Source organism: Aythya marila (assembly GCF_965140915.1).
Source record: "Aythya marila genome assembly, chromosome: 8".
NCBI classification, from domain to species: Eukaryota; Metazoa; Chordata; class Aves; order Anseriformes; family Anatidae; genus Aythya; species Aythya marila.
The window spans coordinates 31,997,534-32,021,906 of record NC_139049.1 but is presented as its reverse complement, the minus strand read 5'-3'; the positions used below and the strand labels follow the sequence as shown (position 1 = coordinate 32,021,906).

Below are 24,373 nucleotides of genomic sequence, written 5' to 3'. Positions count from 1 at the left end.
CACTGCTACTGCATATTAGGCTTTTGCATTGATTATCTGAGATGAAGTTTCCCCACATCCCCCCAGGATTGCATTCAGGTCCGTACAGAAGCAGCTGTGTGGGCGTGAGCCGAGTTTCCAGTGCAGGACAGAGGGCTGGGTTTGCTGGGTGTGCAGGAGGATCAGAAGCAGAAAAGGAACCCTCACAGCATCAAGATGAGAAGTAAAATTGATGTAATTTGACAATGAAATAATTAAATAAATCACTTATTTATCAGTCTGTAAGGTACACAGAAAGAATCCCTGATTTTTTTCAGAGTACTTTCAGATCGGTATGTGCTAAATTAGCTTAAACAATGCAACTAAAATAGAATATTGTCTGCGGCTCAGACCTTCTACTTTGATAGCAATCAGTCACCAGCTGGGAAAACCTTAGTTTTAGCCAGTAGGTTATTGCTTTTTTCTTTTTCTTTTTTTTTTTCTTTTTCTTTTTTTTTTTCTTTTTCTTTTTTTTTTTTTTTTCTTTTAACATATCCATGATTAAGTCCTTAGTGGTTTGATTGAAGAGTGTTGCTTACTGAAGGTGAGAGGCCTGAAAGCTCCTGCGGGTAGCGGGAGAGCCCGCTGGGCAGCTCACCTCCTCCCTGCGGGCGGCACGGCGCGATCCCGCACACAGACCTTCCTCTTCTGCACCCACATAGGAAGAATTCCCAGACAAAATAATTCTTTTTCTGCCCTTTCTCTGACAATCCTTATTTTGCACAAACGGGGCTCCTCTCTGCAGCCAGAAAGCATCCCTCTGGTCCCTGCCCAAGGCACACGTGTGGGATGGGAACGCTTCGAGGAATTACCGGCTTGCAGAAACACTTTTTTCTCATTTTCTGTTATTTCAATTTTCTACACCAGGAAGACCACACTGCATCATCCCACAGCAGTGGTATTAGAAGCAGGAATCAGTAAGGGCTGCTGTAACTCAAGTGCCCTGCTTTTCATTTTAACCAATTTCAGTTGTGCTTAGAAAAGTTAAGAATAATTTCATCACCAACAGAACAATGCCGAAGTATTTTCGGCTTGCTAAGTACAGCTGAGATCGTGATTGAAAGAGGAGAAGTCCTGGAGTCAGAGGGAAATGCACTTGGTCAGAACCGACATCACCCAGAGGGGACGGTCCTGGGGACGGGCAGTGGGGGCTTTCTGGCCAGTGGGGCTGTGCTTGCCCGAGCCCCTCTGCTGGAGCCCAGGGACCCACCAAGGGGACGAGCGGGCTGGGGAGCCAGCAGTGGGCACGGGAGTGAGCCTGTGGGCAGCTCCCCACCCGGGGGAAAAAGGTGGAAAGCTGTGAAAGAAAAATAAAATAGCGCTGGCTTTTTGTTTCTGTAAGCTTTTTCTGCTTTAAAACTAGATTTTTGCAAATCAATTAACAGAAATGGCTACTGTATTTTCTACATTTCTTCTGCTTTACAAAGCATCAAACTGCTGATAACAAATCCATCTCAAGGCAAAGAATATAGCTTTTCTATTTCTGTATTTTCTCAGTGATAAATTGAGTACAGTAATGAAAAAATGTAGGAGAGTGATGAAAGGGCTGCAGAGAGAACAAGTGCTCGTCCTTTCCCTTCTCTCTGCATTTACCAGGTGAACAATATGAGTCACAGAAAATAGGGAAAATCTATGGCATCAGAAATTGAAGAATGATTATCTGCAGAGAGCCTGCTTCTTCATTGATGGAAAAATGGTTGCATGACAAAATAACTGTGGGTAAGAGATGAAGATCCTTCGATTTACTTGGAAAAAAGAAAGCTGTCATGTTCACCTCTCAAAGAACTTTCAGCGTCACAGCGCATTGTGCCCACAGCCTTTGTGCAGGGCCCGTCCCCTCGCGCTGCAGGGCAGGCTCCTGCTCCAGGTGAGGTTTTGGGGCTGTTCTCTGCCTCCCCTCCTCTGGAAACGCCGGGGCTCGGGCTGAGGTTCTTGCTGCACGGGTTGCTTGTGGGTCTTTAACTTGATCTCTCCTTCCAGTTCTGCATAGCACAACTCTGTGGGACTTTTCTGTAATTTAAGGCTATTGTTCAGAACAGTCTAAAATAAATTGATTGCTGATAACAGGTAATTTACAGGTTACATACACAGATAACATGTTGATAAACTTCCAGTTAAAATATAGAGGATGTTACGGTACTTTATACAAATGATGGTTATACTGCTAATGATACGAGCGAGGTAAGAGGCAAAGAATTTAATCAAAACCTAGTAGAAAAGTACTACTTTTATGAGGTTTTCTTCACACTTTTACATTGACATAAATCAGAAAAAAAAATGATAAATCAAAATACAGCCATCTTTCTTCACTGCCCACCCACGAGTTACTCTATGGGAAGCAGCGTGCCCGTGCCGCTCCCACACACGAGACCAAGTGTGTTTAATAAGGAAGAGGTGGGGACCGTAAGGCAATGCTCTTCAATCATGCGGCTGTTAAGATCTAATCATGTAAATGCAAAGAAGGGAAAAAAACCTTCTCGGTTCTCCCAGCTGGTGACTGATTGCCCTGGAAGCGAAGGTCTGAGCCACGCCAGCACAGGCTGGCGGCTGCTTCCTTGTGTTATTTAGGCTACTAATTTACAAACTGCGCTAAACATGCTCTCGAAACCATACATGTTTGGGGGCTATGTTATACGCTACTGAATGCTGGGCGCAGCTATTCTGTGCTGTCACTCTGTGCTCCGGCAGGGCTGTGTTGGGCAGGGCTGCCCCGAGCTTGCTGCTCCCCCTCCCTCTTCCTAGGGCTGCCCCCCAGACCCCCTGTGCCGCCTGCTCGGGCACACGGCCCCCGGAGAGGAGCAGAAGGGTCTCGTGGTGTGCCAGGTTCAGGGGAGGCCCCGTGTTGCAGTGTTTGCCTGTGGCAAAGCAGCAGAATATAATAATATTTCTTGGGTGGCAGTTGTAGTGCATTCTGAAAAAGTAATAAAAAAAGAAGTATATGAAAGTGGAGCAGGCTTTTTTTTTTTTTTTTTTAAGCGTTGACGAATGATTTTAGAACTCTAAAAAGCACAATTATCTTTTTTTATGATAGTCTGTGGTGCAATATGTTCGACTACAAAAATGATTTTGTTGAAAAAATCTTTTCTGTGGTGCTTAGGGTTGTGGGTTGTTGTTTGTTTGTTTAAATAAGGTATTTCGGATGTGGCATTTAGAGGCGTACAGAGGACTGTGAAAATTTTGTTTACAGGTCTGAGGATGAAAACAGTGTACGTGTTTGCCAGAAAGGCAGAGGATTTATATAGATACAAATAATTTTAAATTCTCGACAAATTTAAGGGCTTTTTGGAACAGTGAAATAGTTGCTTGCTATTATTCGTATTCAAAGCACCCTGATTTATGAGAACTTCTGCATTCTGTACCGTGATGCTGTGACTTTCCCTTACCACTGGGCTGACGGTGATCTGCACAAAGCTCAGCCTCAAGGAGTTCCCTGAGACCCTGCCCAAGGAGCTGGCACCAGGCAGTGCCCGGGCTGGGGGCGGCCTCGCTCAGACACCCCCAGGAGCTGGGCTGGGACTCGAGGACAAGCGGCGAGGCCTCGCCAGCACAGGCGGGCACTGTGCAGGGCGAGCGCGGCCCCGCTGGCTAATTAGCCCCTCCGCTGGATTAGCAGTATCAGCTGCTGCGCGGGACTTCGGCCAGCATAATCTCCTGGAAATAAATTACATCTGTTTCTGCTAATTAATACACCTCACTGTAGTCGCCATGGTCCGCAGTTGGCAATATTATGACTTTTGTGTTGCTGGGTGGTTGTTAGTGGCGAGCTCTGCAGATGGTGCAGTGGCCTTTGCGGGCACTGCTGGCGGTTGTTGTACCCACACCCCCCTTCCATTTACATATGGCTCAAACGCAGTCCTTACTCCTAATAGCCACGTCTCAACCTAGGAGATATTTGTTTATTTATTTTCATAAGAGCTTTCCTTTGATTAACTGCCTTTTCTTTTCTTTTTCTTTTTTTTTTTTTTTTATTTTCACATACTTTTCACATACCTGGGAGTTATGGTTGCGTTTGGTTATCTGAGTCGCAAGTTGCTTTGTCTTTCTGTCTAACACGGAAAGAGATGGAAGGAAAGGAAAGAAGAGCAAATTAGGGTTTTCTTACCAAAACCAAATCTCAGTGCAAGTGCTGGTGCTAAAATTCATGAAAACTTTTGGAATGCAGAATCATTTGCAAAATGCAGGTTTTCCAGATGCTGGGAGATCTGATGGTTGCGAACTGAAGCCGTATAGATTCTCAATCAGTGGCAAATGGAGTTCATCACTGGTTTTAATAACCCTCATAAGCACACTTTAATTTTTTTCTTTGTCATACAAACTAATTATTATGTCCAAGCCATAAAAAGAAGAACAATAATCTATTTCTTATGTCATGTTAGTAATTTCTAGATACTATACAAGTTAATGAAATCAATATGCATATTAGGAAAGCGAAGCGATGAATTATTCTGGCTGCAAAGAGGAATCAATTTTCACCTCGTTCTTTCCAGCACCCACACCAGACAGCTCAGGGCAGAAGCTCCCAGCCCCACGCTTGCAGTGGTGCAGAGGCAGGGGAGGTTTTTTAAGCGGCCCCTCTCCATTCACAGCCTGGGGATTTGCACCACGCATCGCTCCTGCCAGTGAGTGGGGTCTGGGCCGCTTTGCTGCAAGAGGAACCAGTTTCAATGAGTTGCACTTCAGCAGCATCAGGGTGGAATAAAATTATGGTAGTTATTATTAACATGATCATTATTATTGCACACTTGCTTCTTTAGTAGCTCACTATTAAGGCTTGTCTGAACTTCATTCTCATTCCATTTGTTTTAATTGCTTTGGGAAGCATAAACAAATTTATTTCTCTCTGTTACAAACAGCCCAAGGGAAAATGAACACGTCGCTGTGTCCCTCGTGCCTGTGGGTATGTGCTCCTAATAGAGGTGATTCATTCATTTAATGCAGTAGTGGATATAAGCCATGGTAAATATTTAAACAAAACACTGTGAAAAACAACCAGATAAACAACAGGTTCTGAGAGTGTCCCTTGTCCTTTTTGCTATCATATAATGTGGAGAAATTGCACATTAAAGTTGTGTATGATGACTACTCTCAACAAAGAATTGAAAAAAATCAAGTAATGGAAAATTCTGAAATTTTGCAGGTGCTCATCATATACAGAAATGTTTTAGAGAGCACAGTCATCCACGCAGGGCCAGGTGCACATGTAAAACTTTGTAAGGAGGGGCTGGCACCCGAGGATTACGCTGTAACACGGGGGATGTTGCATTGCCTGCCTGCCTCACTGAGAGGTTGAAGTACCCTTTGGTTCTCTGTGTTGCTCTTTTGCTCCGGGTTTTTCTCCCAATTAATCTAAATTAAGTAGAGCAACATAATAGACTGCTTTCTGAACAGAAGATGAAGCTCTGCTGTAATGTAAGGAAAATGTAAGATTTTTATCATCACTTTAAATTTCATCAGCAAAACCAGAAAGAGTCATTTAATTTTTTCTCATTTGTTTTAGATAACACCGAAATGTTTCCATTTATTTTGGACTCTTGGAAGATGACCAAGGGCAAAAGGGCCTTTAATATTTGATATGGCTGGCAGTGTAATGTTGGAAAGGTACCAGAGGCTGGGGGGGTCGGTAAGATGCTTCCATCTCGCAGAACATGAGGTAGCCAAGAACATTTCCTCCGTGCTCCGTGCAGCACTTCCCACGCCCCTTCAGTGGCTGCGTTCAGGTCCAAGGGCAGATGGTGGCACCCTGCAGGATCAGGCTCCTGGTGTATTCCTCTAAGCTGTAACAAGGCTATATATAAAGTTCTTAAACAGGAGCGTTGTAGAGCTTGTACATGTTGGTTTGGGGGAATTTCTCAAGCTCCTGGTTCTGTTTCCTGGAGATGCTTTTCCACTGCACTGCAGTGCTGTCTGCCTGGGTAGCGTGCTGCCTGCGCTGCTGCTGGCACCACTCTCGGCTCTGTCTGGTTCTCCTAGCCCTGCAGAGGTGATGTGCGGTGTTCCCGGCACTGCCGAGGGGCCCTGGAGCAGCCGTGCCCTGCTGCACCCCGTACCTGTACCCTACAGGCACGTCCTGCTGCACCCCGCTTCCCCGTACCCATCCCCGCAGCCATGCCCTGCTGCGCCCTGTGCAGACACCAGCCCTGGCTGCTGGAGCTGGGGGCATGAGCGCATCCCCTGGCAAGCAGGGTGCACACAGAGAGCGAGTGTCGCAGGTGTTTAAGGGCACATTTTAGGAGGTGTTTTGTGGAAGTGCAATGCTGCTCCACCTGGTCCCACGCTGCTCCTGCCCCCGCCAGGCTCTGTGCTGTGCCTCATCTCCCTGCTGCAGCGGGGAGTGCTGGCCGTGCCTGAGAAGTTCGTGTTTTCAGCAGCAGAACGAAGCTTCTGTAGGCAGCCTCTGCTTCAAAACTGGTCAAAGATCTTTGAGAACCTTCCTGCTCCAGCCCGGCAGGCTCTGGAGGTCTCTGCTTGCTCTTGCTTTGCTTTGTTTTGTTTTCCCTGTTGTGTTGTTCCCTCCCAGCTCTGGCAGGGTGTGCTGAGCTGTTCCTGTACGGCTGCCGTGGAGAGCTCCCTGCTGCTCGGAGGAAAGCACCGGGATCAATACAGAGCTCACCGGAGGCACGGCAGCTCTGTAATTTGAAGTTTGCAGCGAGGGAATTGGTGCCCAATCACTCAAAATACTTAATTGGAAAGTCAGGCCAGGGGCTAGGCTGTAGCAAGGCAGCCCTGCAGCCTCGCTGCTGTTCCCCACAGCACCCACCTGTGGCTGTGGCCGTGCTGCCCACACAAACCCCAGCGGGGCAGAGCTGCTCCCCTGTGCTGTCCCGCTGGGTCTGTGTCTGGGACCAGCCCCGGCTCCCCACAGGGGCCTGAGAGGGCTCCACCGCCTGCCCTGGATGCAGATCCCCTGGCTTCGCCCTGGCAAAGACCAGACTGCTCCCAGGCTGAAGGCCAGGCTTGATGTGCAAGCTCACCCATCACATCTAACCATGCCATAGTGCGATTTGTTAGAGCTGTGGAAAGCAGACATCCAGCTTTGATTCCTTTCCCCGTGTAGTTCCTGCAGTCTCTATACCTCTCCCCGAATGGGAAAGTACATGTATTCTTTTAAAACCATCTTAAAAATGTTAATGGCTGTGAAGCACTTTTCATTTTGGACCCCTGCGCAGAATTCAGCTGTGACTTTAATTCATCTGCCATCCCTGCTTCTCATCATGTTCCTTATGCGTTTCTTTAATCTATTTACTGCACAAGTGTTTATTCATTGCTCTGTTGCAGTTTTTTTCTGACCCTCTCTGTCTCCATGTGGGAGGGGTGAAAGACTGGGGCTGCTCAAAGGGCTGGGAGCTCTGGAGGGGATTTAATCTGTCTGGGGAGCTCAGCGGAGCAGATATTAAAAGCTAAACCTGCTCGTAGATCATAGTATTAAAAGGTATTATGGGAAGCATGTATACAAAATGAACGGTTTTTAAGTCTTCCTAAAATGTTAACCTTCCATTGTGAGCATGCATACATATTCTAGCCATAATTAATACATTTCACGGATGTTGGTGATCTGGGTGTAATGATCCCTGAGAGTCAGTAAGGAGCAGAAGATGTAGCAGCGACCAGCCTGCCGGGAAGCATTGCCTCGAACACCGAGGTGCCAGAAATACTTGCTAGAGAAGCCAATTTCTATCGTAGCAAAGTTCTTCGTAGAAATTAATTGATAAAATAAAATCTACAATTGTTCATGAGTATGATCCTATTGTGTAGTTTCTGTAATTGTACAGAATTACATTATAGAGCAGGACTGCTCTGCCAGGTTTACCTGGGTGTTACTTCAGTTAATGCATCGCTTGTATTCATTTGTTTTCTAATTCTGTTGTGGAAATGAGTAAATTGTGCAACCTGTTCAGTCTCATTGCAATAAGACTTTCAAACATCTTCTACTAGATTGTATTTAATTTCCCCATTACAAACCCTAGATTAAAGCAGAACCCAAGCAATTAGAAAATAAACAAGGCGTGTACTTGAGAGAAAATCACTTAATCTGCACTCTGTAAGCCTGAAAAAACTCTCCGTCATCTACCATGTTGCAGCTGAAATCTTCCCTTCAAAATATCGCAGAGTTCCTGGTGATAATCCTTAGAAAGAAGCACAGGCGTGTGCACTTGTGGATCAGACCCTCCTCGGCTGTGGTCCTGCAGCAGACATGGGGCAGGCCATGGGGGAAGGAGCGCCCTGTGGAGCGGACACCGGTGGGGAAGGACAGTGGTGGGCACCCAGGACAGTGGTGGGCACCCTTGCACTGCAGCCTCCCTTGTGAAAAGAGGCACTTTGCCTGGTTATAGCCACTCTCCTAGGCGTGGCATAAGTGCTATTACGAAATACCACGCGTTTCAAAGCCACGTATGTGCATTGTTCATGTTGGAGGTGCTGGATGGGGCACCAAGTGCCGCTAGCAGGGTGGCACACGTGCATCCTGCAGGCTCCCAACAGCCATGGGAGGAGAATCGTGGGTGTTGAGTTGTCCCTTGGGGTGTCTGCCCTTGGGGTGTCCTGCCTCCGGGAGGCATGGCAAGGTGCAGGAAATGCCACACGAAGGAGCAAATTCCTGCTGTGTGTGGGGAATGCGAGTTACCGCACGGTGCCCGTGCCGATGCCCCAGCCAGCACGGCCACAGCGTGCGTGGAGCGGCCAAGAAGCTCCAGGGGCTCACTGCGAGCTCCTGCTGCAGGGCAGGGCTCTGCCCGTCCCGGTCCCTATGTCCTCCAGCAGCAGCAGGTCTGCCTGCCTTACGCCTGCTGCTGCCTCTGCAGCTGGATCAGGGCCGGGCCAGGCAGTGCTGCGCCGAGCTGCTCTGCTGCCGGGGCTGAGCCCTCGCACCTCACGCTCCGGCTGCCCTCCGCTGCAGCCCTGATCCCAAACTGCATCCCTGGTGCCCCAACACAGCCTGTAGCATGGCAGTGCGTAGTGCAGGGGAGCCCTGGCACGTGGGGAGTGGATGTTTCCCACCCTCCTGTGTCATTGCTGCTGCCTGCTCGCAGCTAGGAGCACACGGGCATTTGCACAGATGGATCAGTCAGCGAATTAATTCCAGTCCAGGAGAAACGGCCAGTTAAGCTGCTGAAACCAGCATCTTCCCTCCCCACTCCATGTTTATGGCTTAATTATGAAATTATAATCAGCAAAAAATCAAATTACCACTGCAGACAGAGAGGTGGGGCGTGCAGCCCAGCGTTTGGTTGAAGAACTTCAGGGTATTGGGGATTTTGGAGAAGAGGCTCTGCAATGCTTCCCTTTCACCAAAAAAAGTCACTCCTCATTGGAAAGAAAGCACACGGACATTCAGCTAAGCTGATACCAGCACAAAAGCTGTACTTGCAGCACCTGGGAGGGATGAAGTAGGTAATTCTGCAGATTCTGGTGGCAAAATCTCTCTTTCCAAAGTCCCAGATGTAGCACTTCTATACTTACAATCCAATTCTTCTCACAGCTTTTGTATGTTCTGTTGGGTTTGCCTACATTCGGTATATGAAGGGAATTATTGCATTGTGATCTGAGAAGGGATTGGCTGCCATATGTCTTAATGAACATTACTATGAAATCGTGGTTCATAGCTTACCACCTTTACCGGGGACACTTCCCAAAGAAACCGAGCTGCTCGTCTGGCCACACAGGTTGTGGGCTGGGGCCGTGCGGAGCTGCTGGCAGCGAGGGGCTGATTCCAGCAGGGAAGAGCTCAGCACATATCTTAAGGATCAGGATGAGTCCGTGTGTGCTGAGGCCCCGGGTTATTTATCTGGTGATTCTAAGTTGTGATGAAAATCGGGCATCCTATCCCATCTTCAAAAAGCAGCAGCAGCCACAGGAGCAGCTCGGCCCTGCAGTAATTCCCACCCCAGCAGTAATCTTTATTACGCTGCATCATTTATGTGCACTTGAATGTAACTGAGAATATAATTCCAGTCCTTGGAAATGAGAAATGAGGCTCGGTGAAGTGCGGGCTCACCATCAGTCCCACGCAAAGTAATGGCTCCCATAATTCTGGTCCGCAGGCAGAGCTATGGGCTCAGACATGCTGTCACCTCCATCAGGTCCCTTCCGCGGCCGAGAGGCACCTGAGAGGCTCCCGTCTGCCTCCTCCTGCCTGCAGGCACCAGCTTGGGTCTGCACGGTTCCCAGGAGGAAGGTTCCCAATGTTTCTCATAGGCAAAGAGGTTCCCAGGGGAGTGCTCAGGAGGGAGCCGCAGGTGGACATGCAGTAGGGCCAGCAGGAGCCTCTGGGTAGTCAGGTCATTCCTAAATCATTTAGCAATTGCTAAATAATTCAGGAATAATAATTTAGCATTTAGGTCATTCCTAACTCATTTAGAAATTCCTAAATAATTTAGCAATAATAATTTAAAATTTGGGTCACTCCTCCTCACACGTAAGGGATGTTTTTGGCCATGCAGGGGACACGTGCAGCAGCCGCCCACCTCCAGCACTGCCATTCACAGCCCCCGGCCCCTGCTGCTGGGCGGGCTGCAGCGGGCAGGGGAATGGGACAAGGGCACCAGGACAGAGGGAACACAGCTGAGATAACACAGCGGGCTGACTGCTGTACGCAGCGTTGTGCAGAGTGGCTCGCTGGGCCATTATGCCTCGTTCCACTGTTCACATGTCAGGATGATTCAGATGGTCCTCGGAAGAGAGAAACAAATATTATCGAGGAAGCCTTACAAAAATTAAGCTTGTGGTGCTTAAATCATCTGCAGAGAAAGATGAAAAGGGAGGTGATTTATCATGTTTTATGGGTCCTTACTCATAGAAAAGATACTTGATAGTAAGGGGGATGTTCAGTCTTGCAGACAAAAACATAATAAGATCTGATTTCTGAAAGCTGAATTTAGCGAAATGCAATTTTGAAGTAAGATGCTATTTCCCAGCAGCGAAGGGGGTATTTAATCGCTGGCAGTGCTTACGGCAGCGTGAGCATCACCTGGAGCTGCGGGACAGGCTGAGGCAGCTCCCTCCAACACAGCCCTTAGCCAAGCCTTGGGACACATCTGGAGCCTGAGGGTCTGAGCCCAGGCTGCCCCGAGCAGCCCCTCTGGGCAGGCATCCCTCAGTCACCCGAATTTCACTCACGTCGGAGCTGTGCTCTGTGACTGTGGCTTGCTTGTGAAATTACCAGGGAAAGATTTTCGGAACATTTGCCTTTAGAAAGTACAATTTTATCAAAATCCAAACTTTTGACAAAATAGGATGGATTTGGTTTTTGAGCAACATGGCCAAAACCTGCCTCAAAGGGCGAGCGGCAGCGGCACCGCGGCGCTTCGGGGCGCAGGGTACAGGGGGCACGGCCTGCGGTAGGACAGGCTTCTGCAGGGTGAATTTGAGCGATGGGCTCATTGCAGGGATCCACAAAGAGACCTGATTAAGGAGTTGTTCCTTTCCTGGAAATAAATCTGTTGCACATTTCAGCTCCTGCAAGCTCTCTGCAAGGACTGGGTGCTTTTTCAGGCCCTGAAGGGAAGGAGGAAGGGTGGATTACTGCCTCTGAGCTGGGCTGGCAAACTCACAGCTCTCCTGTGTCAGTGGCTGTGTGTAAACCTGTTTGAACTTCAAAGGATGGCAACAGTGAACTTCCCTCTCGTAGGAGATGGCGAGGGCTGAGCCTGCCCCAGCCCTCTGATTTCCCTGCAGACGTGTTTCTCTGCTAATTAACAATACACCACACAGACTTTTAATTTTCTTTGCTCACAAATGCATAGCCACGAGCAAGCGCTGAGGATTTGCGGCTTGTTTGAAGCCTCCCGACCCCGGCTCGTTTTGATGAAACAACTTCCAGTCAATGACCGGTGACAGGGCTGGGGAACGTCTGCAGGTGGAGGTCCCAGAGCACGCAGAGCCACTCGGGGCAGGAGCCTTGTTTATCCCAGAAGAGACGAGGTGCCTGGCCCCACAGGGGCAGACTGCGTCCCCCAGGCTGGGCACAGAGGTTTGCACCCGTGCAGGGTGCGGGCTGCAGCCAGCAGCCCCGGGGCTCGGTGCGGGGCTGTGCGTGGGCACGGCCGTGGGGAAAACTTCCTGACAGTGCCTGCCAGGGGCTGCGCTCAGCATCTAAAGAAAAACCCACCACCACAACAAGCGGCTCACTGTAAACAGCAGCTCTGAGTCATTCAGGCAGCCTGCAAGTGTCTGAGGGAGGGACGTGAACAGTGGCTGATTGTGCAGCGCAGCCACGGCCTTGGCTCAGCTGCTGCAGGTGCTGGTGTGCCGCCCCGGCACTAACCCTACAGCTGCCCATTCCCACCCCAGCTGGGGCCCTTTGCACGCCATGAAACGTGGAGTTGGATCACTGAAAGGCAACTTGCTTTCCTTGACACCGCAGGTTGTTATTTCTGAAAAGGCTCTGTACTTCCCAGGGCACACGGAGGGGATGCTGACAGCACATCCCAGGGGATGGACCGCTTGCTGCAATGGTCACACAGGTGTGTGTTGGTGGGATTTGGGCTCTGACAAACGGGAGCAACCCAGTGAGACACGACTGGGGCATTAGGGAGAGAAAAGCTCCAGCTAGGGGTGTCCATTTAGGAAACAGGAAGATCGACATATATTTCTTTTCTCATTTCACTGGTACTCATTTATCTTGCAGAATGCTTTGATTTTAACTCAGTCCTTACGGAAGGTTCTGAAACACCCACATGTCAGAGCTGCGACTTCCACACGTTAGTTATTAATTACTTACAGAACGGTGCCTTTCTGAAACATCAATAGGGCATGACTTGTTCCTGTATCGATTTGCTTTCTATAGCAAGCATACAATGAAATAGGTAAAGGAATAATAATCCAAAATGAATATTAATTTTGAAATCCCAAATCCCTGCCTTTATTGCTGGAGTCCCGAGATCCCTTCTTCCCTGTTTAAGGTTACAAGTCCTGGTGCGCTCCTGTAAGGGCAGGCCACTTACAGCTTCCCGTTGTTTTCCATCCACGTGGAGCTCTGCTGGCTTATGACCAGGTGTGTGGATACTACAGAAAGTGGAGTTTAGAAAATAATTCTGCTGATGATTTTCTTCCTTAGCTGTGTTGATATCGCAGGCCAAAAAGAAGTACAAAGCAACAGAAACAAATGTATTTTGGTCTTCTCCATGAACAGATATGACACTCAAAGTACATATGGAGTAGAGGCAATAAGCATCATTGTTTTCAAAAGTAGAAGAAAAAATTCATTTTGTTTTATTTTCAAGCTGTCACAGGCCAGCTCAGCCTTCTCCCACAAAAAGAGCATCCTTCAGTAGCCATTCACTGGGAACCCAATAGCAATGCCTGCCCTGCACAAACCAGAGGAAATCGCTGCTTTCTTATTTGCAGCATTTCTAATCCACGGGCTGTGCATCTGCAGACATGATGGAAATAGCTGTGGTCACACTGTAACACGATTTACACAGCTTCGTTTTGCATAGGTGCATGCTTTGTGTATTCCTGGAGGTAATGGCGATACGCGTATCACGGCTCTGCTCCGCTACCTGGGGCCTGGGGGGGTTGCTCTGGTTCGGCTGCTTTCCCTCACAACTGCCTCTTGGTTTTCTTTCAGTTTCTCCGAAGATATTTCGTATTTCAAGTGACATCATCGTGAACGAAGGCAGCAACGTTACCCTCGTGTGCCTGGCCACAGGGAAACCAGAGCCTTCCATTTCGTGGAGACACATCTCACCATCTGGTAAGCGCACGTAGCTGTCACTTCGAGCTTTCTGCAAAGTCTCACCACTAACAGCTTTTGCATTTTCAGTTTCGGAAGTGGGACAGCATTACTTTTGCATGCCTTAAAGAACGTGTGCCTAACGAGACTTGTAGAAAAGGAAGGCTTCAGAGCAGGTTTAAGCTGAGATCACTGAAAACCGTAATGCTACTGTAAACTGGGAAGGTAGAAATAAAGGCACCCTAAACAAGAATATGTTTTAATTTGGGCCTGGGTGGCTCCCCGAGGACACGGGTTAGAGGCAGTGTCAGTAATAGCCCAAGACCTCTGAGCCGAAGCTCATTTTAACAGGCTGCAGACGTTTATCAGATAAACCCAGCCAAGGAAATAATGAAGAACACAAAGGACTCTCCACAAGTAGGAGTGAGGGCTGAAAGCACCAACACATCATGCACCAGACTCGATGGAATTTCACTCCCGTTCGACCTTTCAGTCACTCCGTGACACGGTGCCGCTTCTTAGGATGGTTTTATCAAACACACTTACACGGGCATAAGAAAAACTGCAAACAAAATGCCATCTAAACCTACCGCTTCTATTTAATCCGATGTTCCCTTTTGTACTCGTAATCCCTCATCACACATTTGAACGAAACATTTAGCCCCACACGACAGCACCCCCGCAGTGATGGGGGCAGCCCCGGCAGCTCCCCTCTGCCCGCGGCCACCTCCCGCGCTGCCGCACGCAGCCCCGGGTGCGAGGCTCTTTGACAGGGCCCTGCAATTCTCATTCCTTCTGAAGCGAAGGGCTTTCTGTTTGTTCACACAACTTCTCTGAAGCCCGTGTAATTGCAAGGAAGAGCGGTTTCATGGGCTATTGCAGCTTTCCGCAGGGTGTCATAAGCCCGGTAACAGTTTCCCCTACGAAGCGAGAGTTGGAAAAAAAAACAACTTTTGACCTTTAAGACAATGACAATGAATTCTGCTGGAAGTGTCCATCGAGGGAGTAGGGAAAAAATCAGTTGCAGCAAAAAATGGATTTTAACTAAATGTCAAATAAAATTTTATTGGAAATTGTGGTGATACTTCAGAGTAATAGCTTAAAGCATTAGGTTTCCTACAGAAAGCAGCCATTACAATTTTTTTTTGAGAGGAAAAAAACAGAAGAGGGGAATTAGTCCACTCAGACTGGAGAAGGGGCCTGAGAAAGAGCTAGATCCTCCTCATCTCGAGTCCAGACAAAATTGGTGCACATCATCACAAGGGCTTTCAGTGAACCGCTGATTTTGTGTCTTGACCGAAGGACTGAGAATGGCAAGAGTAAAAATGCGATCCGTGCGGCAAGGGACTCGTTGCACGTACCACAGTGACAACAGAAATGAAATGTGAGGAAAAGGCACCCACACCTCCCCTGGGGCAGGCTGAGTCTGCTCTGGGGGTCCCCAAGGCTGCGCAACTTCTGCTGATGCTTGGTCCCTCACTTTGAAAAAAAAAAATATATATACATGTATATCTATATATATGTTTAAATGGCAACTCCCGTGTTTCAACGTGAGCCCTTTGCCTTTTTTGCCCAGGTTTCATCCTGGGGGTGTCACGGGGACTTGTTGGCATCCAGGGTCCTTTACCAGCAATATGATGCTCGTTTGAGGTTTCTTCTCCCTGCCACTTGGATGCCTTCAGGGTCCATCTACATGCCTGATGCCCGTACACCTGCCCCCTCATTGCTCTGCAGCTCCGTGGTGCCCCTGGCTTCCTGCACGCCGTGCCTCTGCATGCACCCGATGCTGTTCCTTGAGCTCCCCCTTACCCCGTGCCCACCCTCTCCAGCCCCGATCCCCACCTTGTTGCCCACCCAGGGCACGCTGCTCACGGCCGTGGGGTCTCGGGTGCTTTGTGCCCAGAGTCCCTGCAGCACGCAGCGGGAGCAAGCAGAGGGTGAGCAGGACGCGTCCTGCCTCTGTGTCTGACCAAACAGAGAATGTTTTTCCCATCTCAGTAACACCGGGCCAGCTCTGGTTCTGGGTCTGGTGTAGGGACAGTTATAAATGGCACTAAACTCCAGGTAAAGGCAGGAGAGTTGAAAAGCTCAGATTTCTGTAAGGGTTTATGTTTTGTCTGCAGCAAGTTACCTTTATCTACACATAAGCTTCATCTGCACTTTATAATTTCTATCAGTTTTCTCCCGTAATTCCCAGTGGCACTAATGAGGATTACGTACAAGCATCACATCTAGAATACAACACTAAATTATATTAAAGAATTATATTTATAATATTCTGGAATTGTTTGTCAAAGCTGCTACTGGAAGATAAGAAACTGAAAACTCTGAATACAAATGATTCAATGTAGACTAATGCCAAAATATTATCGTGATTTGCATCGATGCAGCCTTTACTTGGATAAGGTCGGATTCAATTTTTTTTGAACAAGAGATAAAATGAACCTTTCAGAGGAATAAAAATAAAACGTATTTAGAGGTGATTTTTAACTTAGTACATAAATTATTGGCCTGTAATCTTTATGGTGCATGTTTAACTTGCAGTCATTATGTAAATACATTCATTATATAAATATTCATTATAGAAAGCCATTATGTAAATCCACAAAATCTACACATTCAGCATAACACCGTAAGGAACACAGAGCTGTAGCTTGTAATCTGAAAATCTTCTATTGTTGAAATGTCATCGGAATAAATTGCAGGTATTACTTATTTTGTTCTGACATTTAGGAGCAAAGTGCAGCATCAATAGTTTAAGAATGAAACCAGAATTTTAAAGAATTAAGGTCTGCCTGAGCCGTAATTCCAGCTCATAGCACTTGTAGGCACAGTGTTACATTTTCATTTTTGAGAAGCAACCTCTGCAAATGCTGCCACAAACAGCAAAACCAAAAGCTGCTCAAAAGACTTCAGATCAATGTTACTACTTGGCAAAATCCAGGTGCCTTGCACGTTGAAGCCTCTTCCCGCTTGGGTTTTGCCCACGCTTTCCAGAGGAAGCTCTGCCGGGAGCCGGGGTCTTGGCTGGGCAGCCACGCTCCGACACGGGACGCAGTGAGCCCTTTGTGGCTTTCTGTTTGAAGCCAGCTCCCTGAGAGGCACCAAGCTGCTTCCCACTGCCCGGCGGGGTGTCTGCCGTGGCCCTGCTGCTCCCCTGGGAAGGGCACAGAGCTGGCAGGGCCCAACACGCGCGGCTGCGTCCTGCCACACCAGCCGAGCCCCTGCGTCCGTGCTCCTGGTGTGACTGACGGACACCTGCGGGTAGGCAGCAGTGACCAGGGCAGGTCTCGATCAAATGCATATGGAGAGAGGAGCATACATAATTGCAAGAGCAGCCCCACCTTTGTGTTTAAGGTGCTTGACTCCACCGTCGTGTTTACCATGAGTGTTTTCAGATGAAGCGTCACACATTTCAAACATTTCAAACAAGCATTTTAACCCCAGCTTGTTCGTGCTCGAGCTGCATCGTTCCCAGAGTGCTCACGAGCAAGGTTAGGATGTGACACTCCTGCTGCAGTCCCTGGCAGTTTAATGGGGCTGGACCTGCCTGAAGCAAAGCCCCCAAATACCCACCCTGAGGCTGTGGGTCCTCAGTGCAGTGCTAACCTCCACATCTCCCCCGTCGTGTGCACCACCTGCTCACGCAGACTGAGCAGCAGCCTCTCAACAAGACAGGTGTGGTGGTGTGCGTTTTGCTAGCAGGACTCACAGCTGCAGGCAGAAAAAGTGACTGAGATATAAGAATGTCCTTTTTTCTGCAACCGTGCTGTGGTGTTTACTGACCCCACTGTTGTGGCTTATTCATACCGAACGAACCCGTGTCCCCTCTGCCTTCCATGACTCCCTGCTCTGGATCCTCAGCACGGTCCCTGGTGACTTTGAGCTTCATCTTTTCCAGCACTTCCCTATCCTTTTGCCCTTTTCTCACAGCTTTATCATCATTGTTTCCAGTCTAGTTTCCTGTTATTTTCCTAAAACACGAGGATGAGCAGCACATCCATATACACATGCATTTGGGAGTGCAGTTTTTCAGAAATTATTAGTTTAGCCGAATGCAGACAGTTTTTCCCATGCTGAGTGAAAGGCCACTCCCTACCACCAGGGCACTCTTGTTTTGCTCATGCAAAATAACAGATTTTTCACAAACACTGAGGAGAGCTACGATTTTCCAGAAATTGCCCTGACTTCAGGTTTGAACATACTCGCATCGTGCTCCCTCTGCTTCATGCTCACATTTCAGTTGCCGTTGGGGGGTGTGTGCGTGAGCGCGATATGACTGAGCTGAGCCTAACAGCGGTCCTATTGTTTCTGGACAGCCCTAAAGCTGCGAAGATGTATTGCATTAATGTATCATCATAGCTCTGTCGTTCTGACGATGTATTAGTGTAATACATCTTTGGCACGCTCAAATGATAGGGCTGTCTGGGAAGAAGGGTCTAAGAGCTGATTCAATTCAATTACAGGACAAAAGGCGATGCCAGCCCCTGAACATGCAGAGTGTGATTCCTGTGAGATGTAGTCTGCTACAGAAGGCTGGGATTTTATCTGGGGGGGGAAGTGTGAAGAAATCAAAAAGGCTTTTTTTAAACTTCTAGCTAAATCCTAAGAAACAAACAAAAGCTTGATATGAGCTCAGCTAATGTCAAATATTTTGTTCCATTTGCACTTCTGCTGGAGAACCACAATTTTTCAGATGTTATCCACACATCCACACGTGACAGAAATAAGAAGCATTTCCTTGACGTGCAAGTACTCTGAACCTGGATTTTCAGGCTGAAAATACTTAACTGACATGAATTATTATCAGATTTCCAGGGCTTTGTGGGTGTACAAAGTGTGAACTTGTCTTTTTAAATGCTGCTTCTATTGATTCAAAATGGTTTTAAAGCTGAAAGTTTCAGCAGAAAAAAATGTTTCTGGCTTATATCTTTTGCCCTTCTAAATACTGAAAAGCTACCAGGCAGCACTGCTGCTGAGGGTTATCCCACACCCACCATTTCCCTCTAACATACTTGCTTTGTGCATGATGGGGGGTAAGAAGCTGCTACCACCCCCCCTGTGCTCGCTGCCAGCACTGCCTGGCAGAGCCCATCCCAGCACTAACCAGGCTGGGTGCAGGAGCTCACTGCAGAATCACATCTCCCAATTTCACAGCCCCAAACCCAGCCAGCAGGGGCTTGGGCAGCCTGGGAGCTGTCCCACCTGCAAGAGCTCCCTGGTGGGGCCTGGTGAGGGTGCCAGGTCTCATTCACTGCATCTGCATCGTCCCAAAGAACTTAAAACAGGTGATTATTTGTGTTCTTGCTTCTTGGTTTGGATTTGCAGTGTGCTGAGAGCTGGTCTCCCTCCTCCAGTGACCCCATCTCTTTTCTCCAGCACAAGTAAAAGCTTTTCTAACAGTGGAGCCATCTCTTCTCAGTGGGATGTCCCGCAGGAGAGGTGCTCTGAGCCTGGATCCAGCGATGTGAGCACTGTGGGGTGTCACGGGCACCTCTGCCACTGGAGACGTGGGCTGCTGGGTGGCCCTGCCGCCCGCCACCTCCCCTACCTGTGGGCAGATTTATGGCCGCGTCATACCAAAAGCACAGCTCGTTCCCTCCAGCTGTCCGGGAAGCAGAATGTAAAATAATTCAGCGCTCTAATCTGATAAGCAGCGACAGTGATGTGCCTCCCTTATGCCATCATCACTCATCTCGCTGGCAACAGCTTCATTACAGGCCCGGCGCTGAGCTCCTCGTTCAGGTGAAGCATTACCCGGCTGAGCCGAAACATCTGCTCCTTGCAGCTGAGCTGGGAGGGCTGGAGACAAGCCAGGAAGCCTCCAGAGCTCCACCAGGGCGAGGACGATCGGCGCCAGTGTCAGATGAGGCCGGATAGGCAGGGGTGCCACCACGGCTCCGTGTGTTCCCGGCCACCCGCCCATGGCTCCGCGTTGGCTGTGAGGGGACAGGGATGGGTGCTCGGCCCTCCGGAGCCACAAACGGAGCTCACAAATTGCACCTCTGCTTTGGAAACGTGGCACCAGCTGGTGCCAGAAGTAATGCCTTTGTTTCCAGTGCATGGTGCTGACAAAGACAAATGCTAATCTGGGGCTCAGGTGCCTCGGGGTTGTACAAAGCCTTCGTGTGCTGATCCCAGACTGGGTTTGTGGAGGAGACCCCTTCTTCTTCTACCTCGACTTGAGCTCTCCATTCTGTGCTGGCCGAGGCAGCCCCTTGGCCCTCAGCCCTCGGTCACAGCCCCACGTTGCAGGGCTTTAGGCAAGCCCCTTGCCCTGCACTGCTCCTGGAGCGGGGGTGCCTGCCCCAAACGTGGCTGCGTCCCGCCTGGTGCCCTTGGGCCTGACGGCCTGTGCTGGAGCCCCGCTGGGCGGCAGGGCTCGGTGCTGCCTGCCAGCAGAGGCTTGCCCAAGATGTGCAGCTCATGGGCTTGCTGAAAGCCCAAAATGGAGCTGCTTCACTGCTGTCACCTGCCTGAGTCACTTTTTCCCCTGAGGTGCTGCGGGCCAGGCCGGCAACTCCTGGGGGACACGGCGAGGCTGGGGCCTGCCTCAGTCCCCATGGCAAGGGGGTGCAGGGGACACCTGGACGTGGTGGGCAGGCAGCAATTGCGTGGGTAGATCAGTCTGTGTTACACCCGCTTGGGGAATTAAAGTTTTGTGATTAATACTGGATATGAATGTAATGGCCCGAATGTGATTCTGAAGTGTTCGGCTGGGGAAGGCACCACGTGCTGGTAAATCAGCGGTCCCGTAACATTAAACAGGCTGGCAGCTTCCCAGGAACTCAGGAGGAGATGGTGTGGAGTTCCACACAGAGTAAATGAGGGGATTAATTAATAGTTTAAAGGCAGCAATGCAAATATTAGCACTTAATATAAACTGCTTGTTGCGATTCTTTCCTTTGCCTTTGGATAAAGGGAAAATAATGATCCTCCAAAATCACACCTCGCCCGTACAAAATATGATGGCTTCTGATTTCAGGCTATGGGCCTTTTGGCCTTCTTTTTTCCTTAATGATACTCGTAATACCATTGCTGGGGGATACGCGGCGTATTAGGATCCAATTAAGTGACATTCAGCATCACGATCCGTCACACCGGGGTCAAGTGACATTACACTGGCTGCGATTAGTGGGAGAATTCTTAGAAAAACGTCGTTATTATCAGGCCTGTTCCTGAACTTTGAGCATCCCTTCAGGAACAATTAAAGGTATTCCTAGAAATCCTCGTGTCTTTTAAAAACTTTAAACAGCCTGAAAAAAAACCCTCTTGTTAGAATGCAGTTGTCAGGAGAAGAATATTCACGCTAAGATGGTCAAATAATTGGGTCTTTGTGAAGGAACTGAGGGCTGAGAGTAAGATTACAGTCTTAGTGATATAAGGAGGTGAAAACCGTACAAAAGCATAGCATAGAAATAATTATGGATTTTTGACAATTTTATAACAACAGGAAATAATTTCTTGCTTTTCAATAAAAGTAGATTAGCTCATTAATAACTCATAAAATGCTATGAAAATTTAAGTTTTAATGCATGCTTAGTTTACTGCCCCTGATATTAGTTCATTTTTATTTGAGAGTAATGCACTCCTGAGTGAGCGGTTTATGAATCATTGAAGATATTTCAGTGAAACAAAGTCTTTAGTGTTCAAAACCAAACAACTGCAGATTCCCCCTCTCTCTCCTTCCTTTGATGGAGCATCCTTCACGGCTGTTTTGATACTGGTCTTTGAACAGAGCGTGCTAGTGCTGGGGCTTGCACAAATATTTTGAGAAAAGTAACAGCTGATCTCCAAAATCCAAAAAGATTCTCCTTTTTCCTATTTAACTTCTCAAATACATTTTATTATTATTATTCCTTTATGTATATTATTATCGTTTCTACCTTTCCCCATGTTGATGGCTTGAGCACCTCGTGCTGTCCCTGCCCGGGGCTGCAGGCAGATGTCGCAGGTTGGGCACACTCTGGGGAGGTGACAGCGAGCGAGCTGCAGGTACCAGGCTCACAGTACTTCCTTTTGATTTCCTAGAATCATCTCTTCTGGCCATGTTTATGAATAAATCATATTTTAAACATATTGAGAATTATTTTAAAATGCACACATTTTATAAAAACTGGTAATACCTTTTGAGGGATATGAAGAAATATGAAAAAAAAAATAGTCATTAATGATTCATTTAACTCCAGTAATGCCTCCAGTTTCAACAAACTACAGGCAGAAAATTAATGGGAGGGATCAGCAAATGTGCTTGAGTCAGATAGATCTAGCCAAGTAGCTAATAGGATATCACCTGCAGTGCATCATTTTGAGATAACAACGTGCAGAAGGGCTGCCGTGCAGGCATCGAGCATCAGAAAGGCTTTGCGAAGGCTGTGCTGCCGTCCTTTGCTGCAGGGCACGTGCGGGGGTGACACTGTCCTGTCCCCCACTCCTGGCTGGCTGGGGCACTGTGCCTGCCGCCGGCCGCGGGCAGGAGGAGAGGACTGGCCCCTGCCAGGGACTGGGCAACAAGGAAACCGCTTATGGGCTTCACTGGGAATAATTAGCCCTTCCCAAGAGCCAAATCCCCACGTGAAGTGCTATGCATTATAAATAAGCTCAAGTGAGATTTAATTGTGTAGCTTTCATATTATAAAGAATATTTTCCCGTTCTTCTCTACACGGGTTTAATTTTGGTTTTGTAGAGAAAGATTTTCTAGGCTGTGTTAAGAAGATGCTCACGCTTAGCTATTTTCTGCAGTAAGAGGCTCTCTTCCCAGCTCCTCCTGCCGAAGGGGGCTTTGCATGTCCCGACGCACGACGGCCCTCATTACGGCGGTGAGACTGTCAAACACTGAAGTAATGGTGCCAGGGGAAAGCCTGGCATCTGTGGCAGGCTGCACTTATACCTCTGCAGAAGTACCAATATTTGAAGAGCTCAGAAGAGATCAGAGTGCAATCTGATACCCATGAATCTGTAAATATCCAGAAGACATGCCATGCAGATTCCTAAAAGCACTACCGTCTCAAGTGGCTGGTTTTCTCTTCCCAAATAACATCTGGTTGACCATGTTGTCTCTATGAGTGCTGAAACAGAGGTGTCTCTCCATCATACTGGTATTCGGCTGCTAAGGAAAAGTCAGCACATATTCTGGAGCGTGAGCTGACCGTGTGTTCCCTGGCATGAAGTCTGCAACTGAAAGATTCAATATTGCTCCAAAATGCCGTAACGTAACGTGTCCCAGGCACCTAGTGCAGCAAGGCAGCTGTCCCGTGCAGAGACAGAAACCAAAGAATGTAGCTTCAGAGAAGGAGGAAAACTAAATGTGCCTGCTTCCCTTGTAGGACCAGCCTGTACTCCAGTGAGTCAGAGAAGCTCCGAAGAAACAGTGGTGAATGAAATATCCATTGCCCTTCTGTCTCTGTTAGATGAAAAAAAAAAAAAAAAAAAACAAACAAACAAAAAAAAAACAAGAACAAAGGGAAAATGTGTTTTTCTTTAATGTGTTACTTGCTGACTTACCCTTCATGGTAAAGGGACACTGTCTCATAGCCTGATCAGAAAAATGCGAATTATTGTGACACACGGCGTCCCTTGGTAGCTGTCTGAGATTTGCATTGCCCATGCGATGAGCACGCACACAGCCAGCTCTCCAAATGCTTCCCTCTGTACCGATATATGCACATACAGATGTAACCTTGTTTGTCTCCACCTCTGAAACTTTCAACTTTGTCAGCCTGTGTTCACATCTCTTTGCTTTTATCAGCACGCCTTTCTTGCAGAACTGCTCTACCCGCTTTTCTTGTTTTGTGCCTTCAGCTGGGAGATCTCCTCCAGCTCTCAATTTATCTGGCAGTTTCAGATATTTTTTTCTTTACATTTTATCTGATTTTTCTTTTCAAATGTGGAGCATGCCTTCTCTAAAGCTAAACGGCCTTACACCGTCAATGTTTAAATGGTGCCTAATGCAAGCTGCTCGGATTACCTGCAGTTCCTGGGAGAGGAGCACATCCTATACAATTACAGCATTTGATGTAATTTTAAACCCTGAATGCATAGCAAGTAATAGTAACAGCTTCAGACTGTGAATCCAATTGCTTAGCTTGTTCTCAGCATCCAGTGACAACTCTGGGAAAGAATCAAGGTGCCTCTGTGCCTCCTGGATCCTCTGTCTCCTCCCAGCCCCTGATATCAAGAAGGACCTTATGGACTACAGGCTGCTTAAAGCCTCAGCGATAATGGGATGGCATCCTGACAGCATCACTGCTGGGGACCTCCTGCTCGCTGATACTGTGCCCATACGAGGCAGTGTACCTGCGGATGAGCCCATGCCGGGACCTTCATGCCGCACAGGAGACACCAGCCACGAGAGCTGGACGGGTTTCACAGCTCCTAGGCTGGGGCTGTGCTGTAGTTCTTTAATATCCCAGCAAATAAGGGAACGACAACAAAACAGACTTGGCCCAGATGAACTCCTCAGTGTTTTTCCGAGCTACCCTGGACTTACACCAGATTTTTCCTCTTACTGACTTATGTTTAACACCGGGGGAGGAAAATGCTGCCGTTGTAAAGCTCATCCATCCACACCTCGAAAACCTGTCCATATGGCTAGGTGTATGTGTGCTACACCTGATGCCAGATACCATATGCGTGGTAAGAAAACACAGTCTTAATTGTGTACTCTCCTGGGGAACTACAAATGT

At 48.1% G+C, this 24,373-nt stretch overlaps 1 protein-coding gene across 1 annotated transcript in view; it reads left to right on the top strand.

Annotated features, from left to right (window-relative positions):
• Positions 1-24,373, top strand: part of NEGR1 (neuronal growth regulator 1) — a 241,092-nt gene that overhangs the window by 133,389 nt on the left and 83,330 nt on the right. The window contains exon 3 of the mRNA XM_082765786.1: positions 13,583-13,708. Coding sequence (XP_082621912.1) covers positions 13,583-13,708 — 126 coding nt within the window. The remainder of the gene's footprint in view (positions 1-13,582; positions 13,709-24,373) is intronic.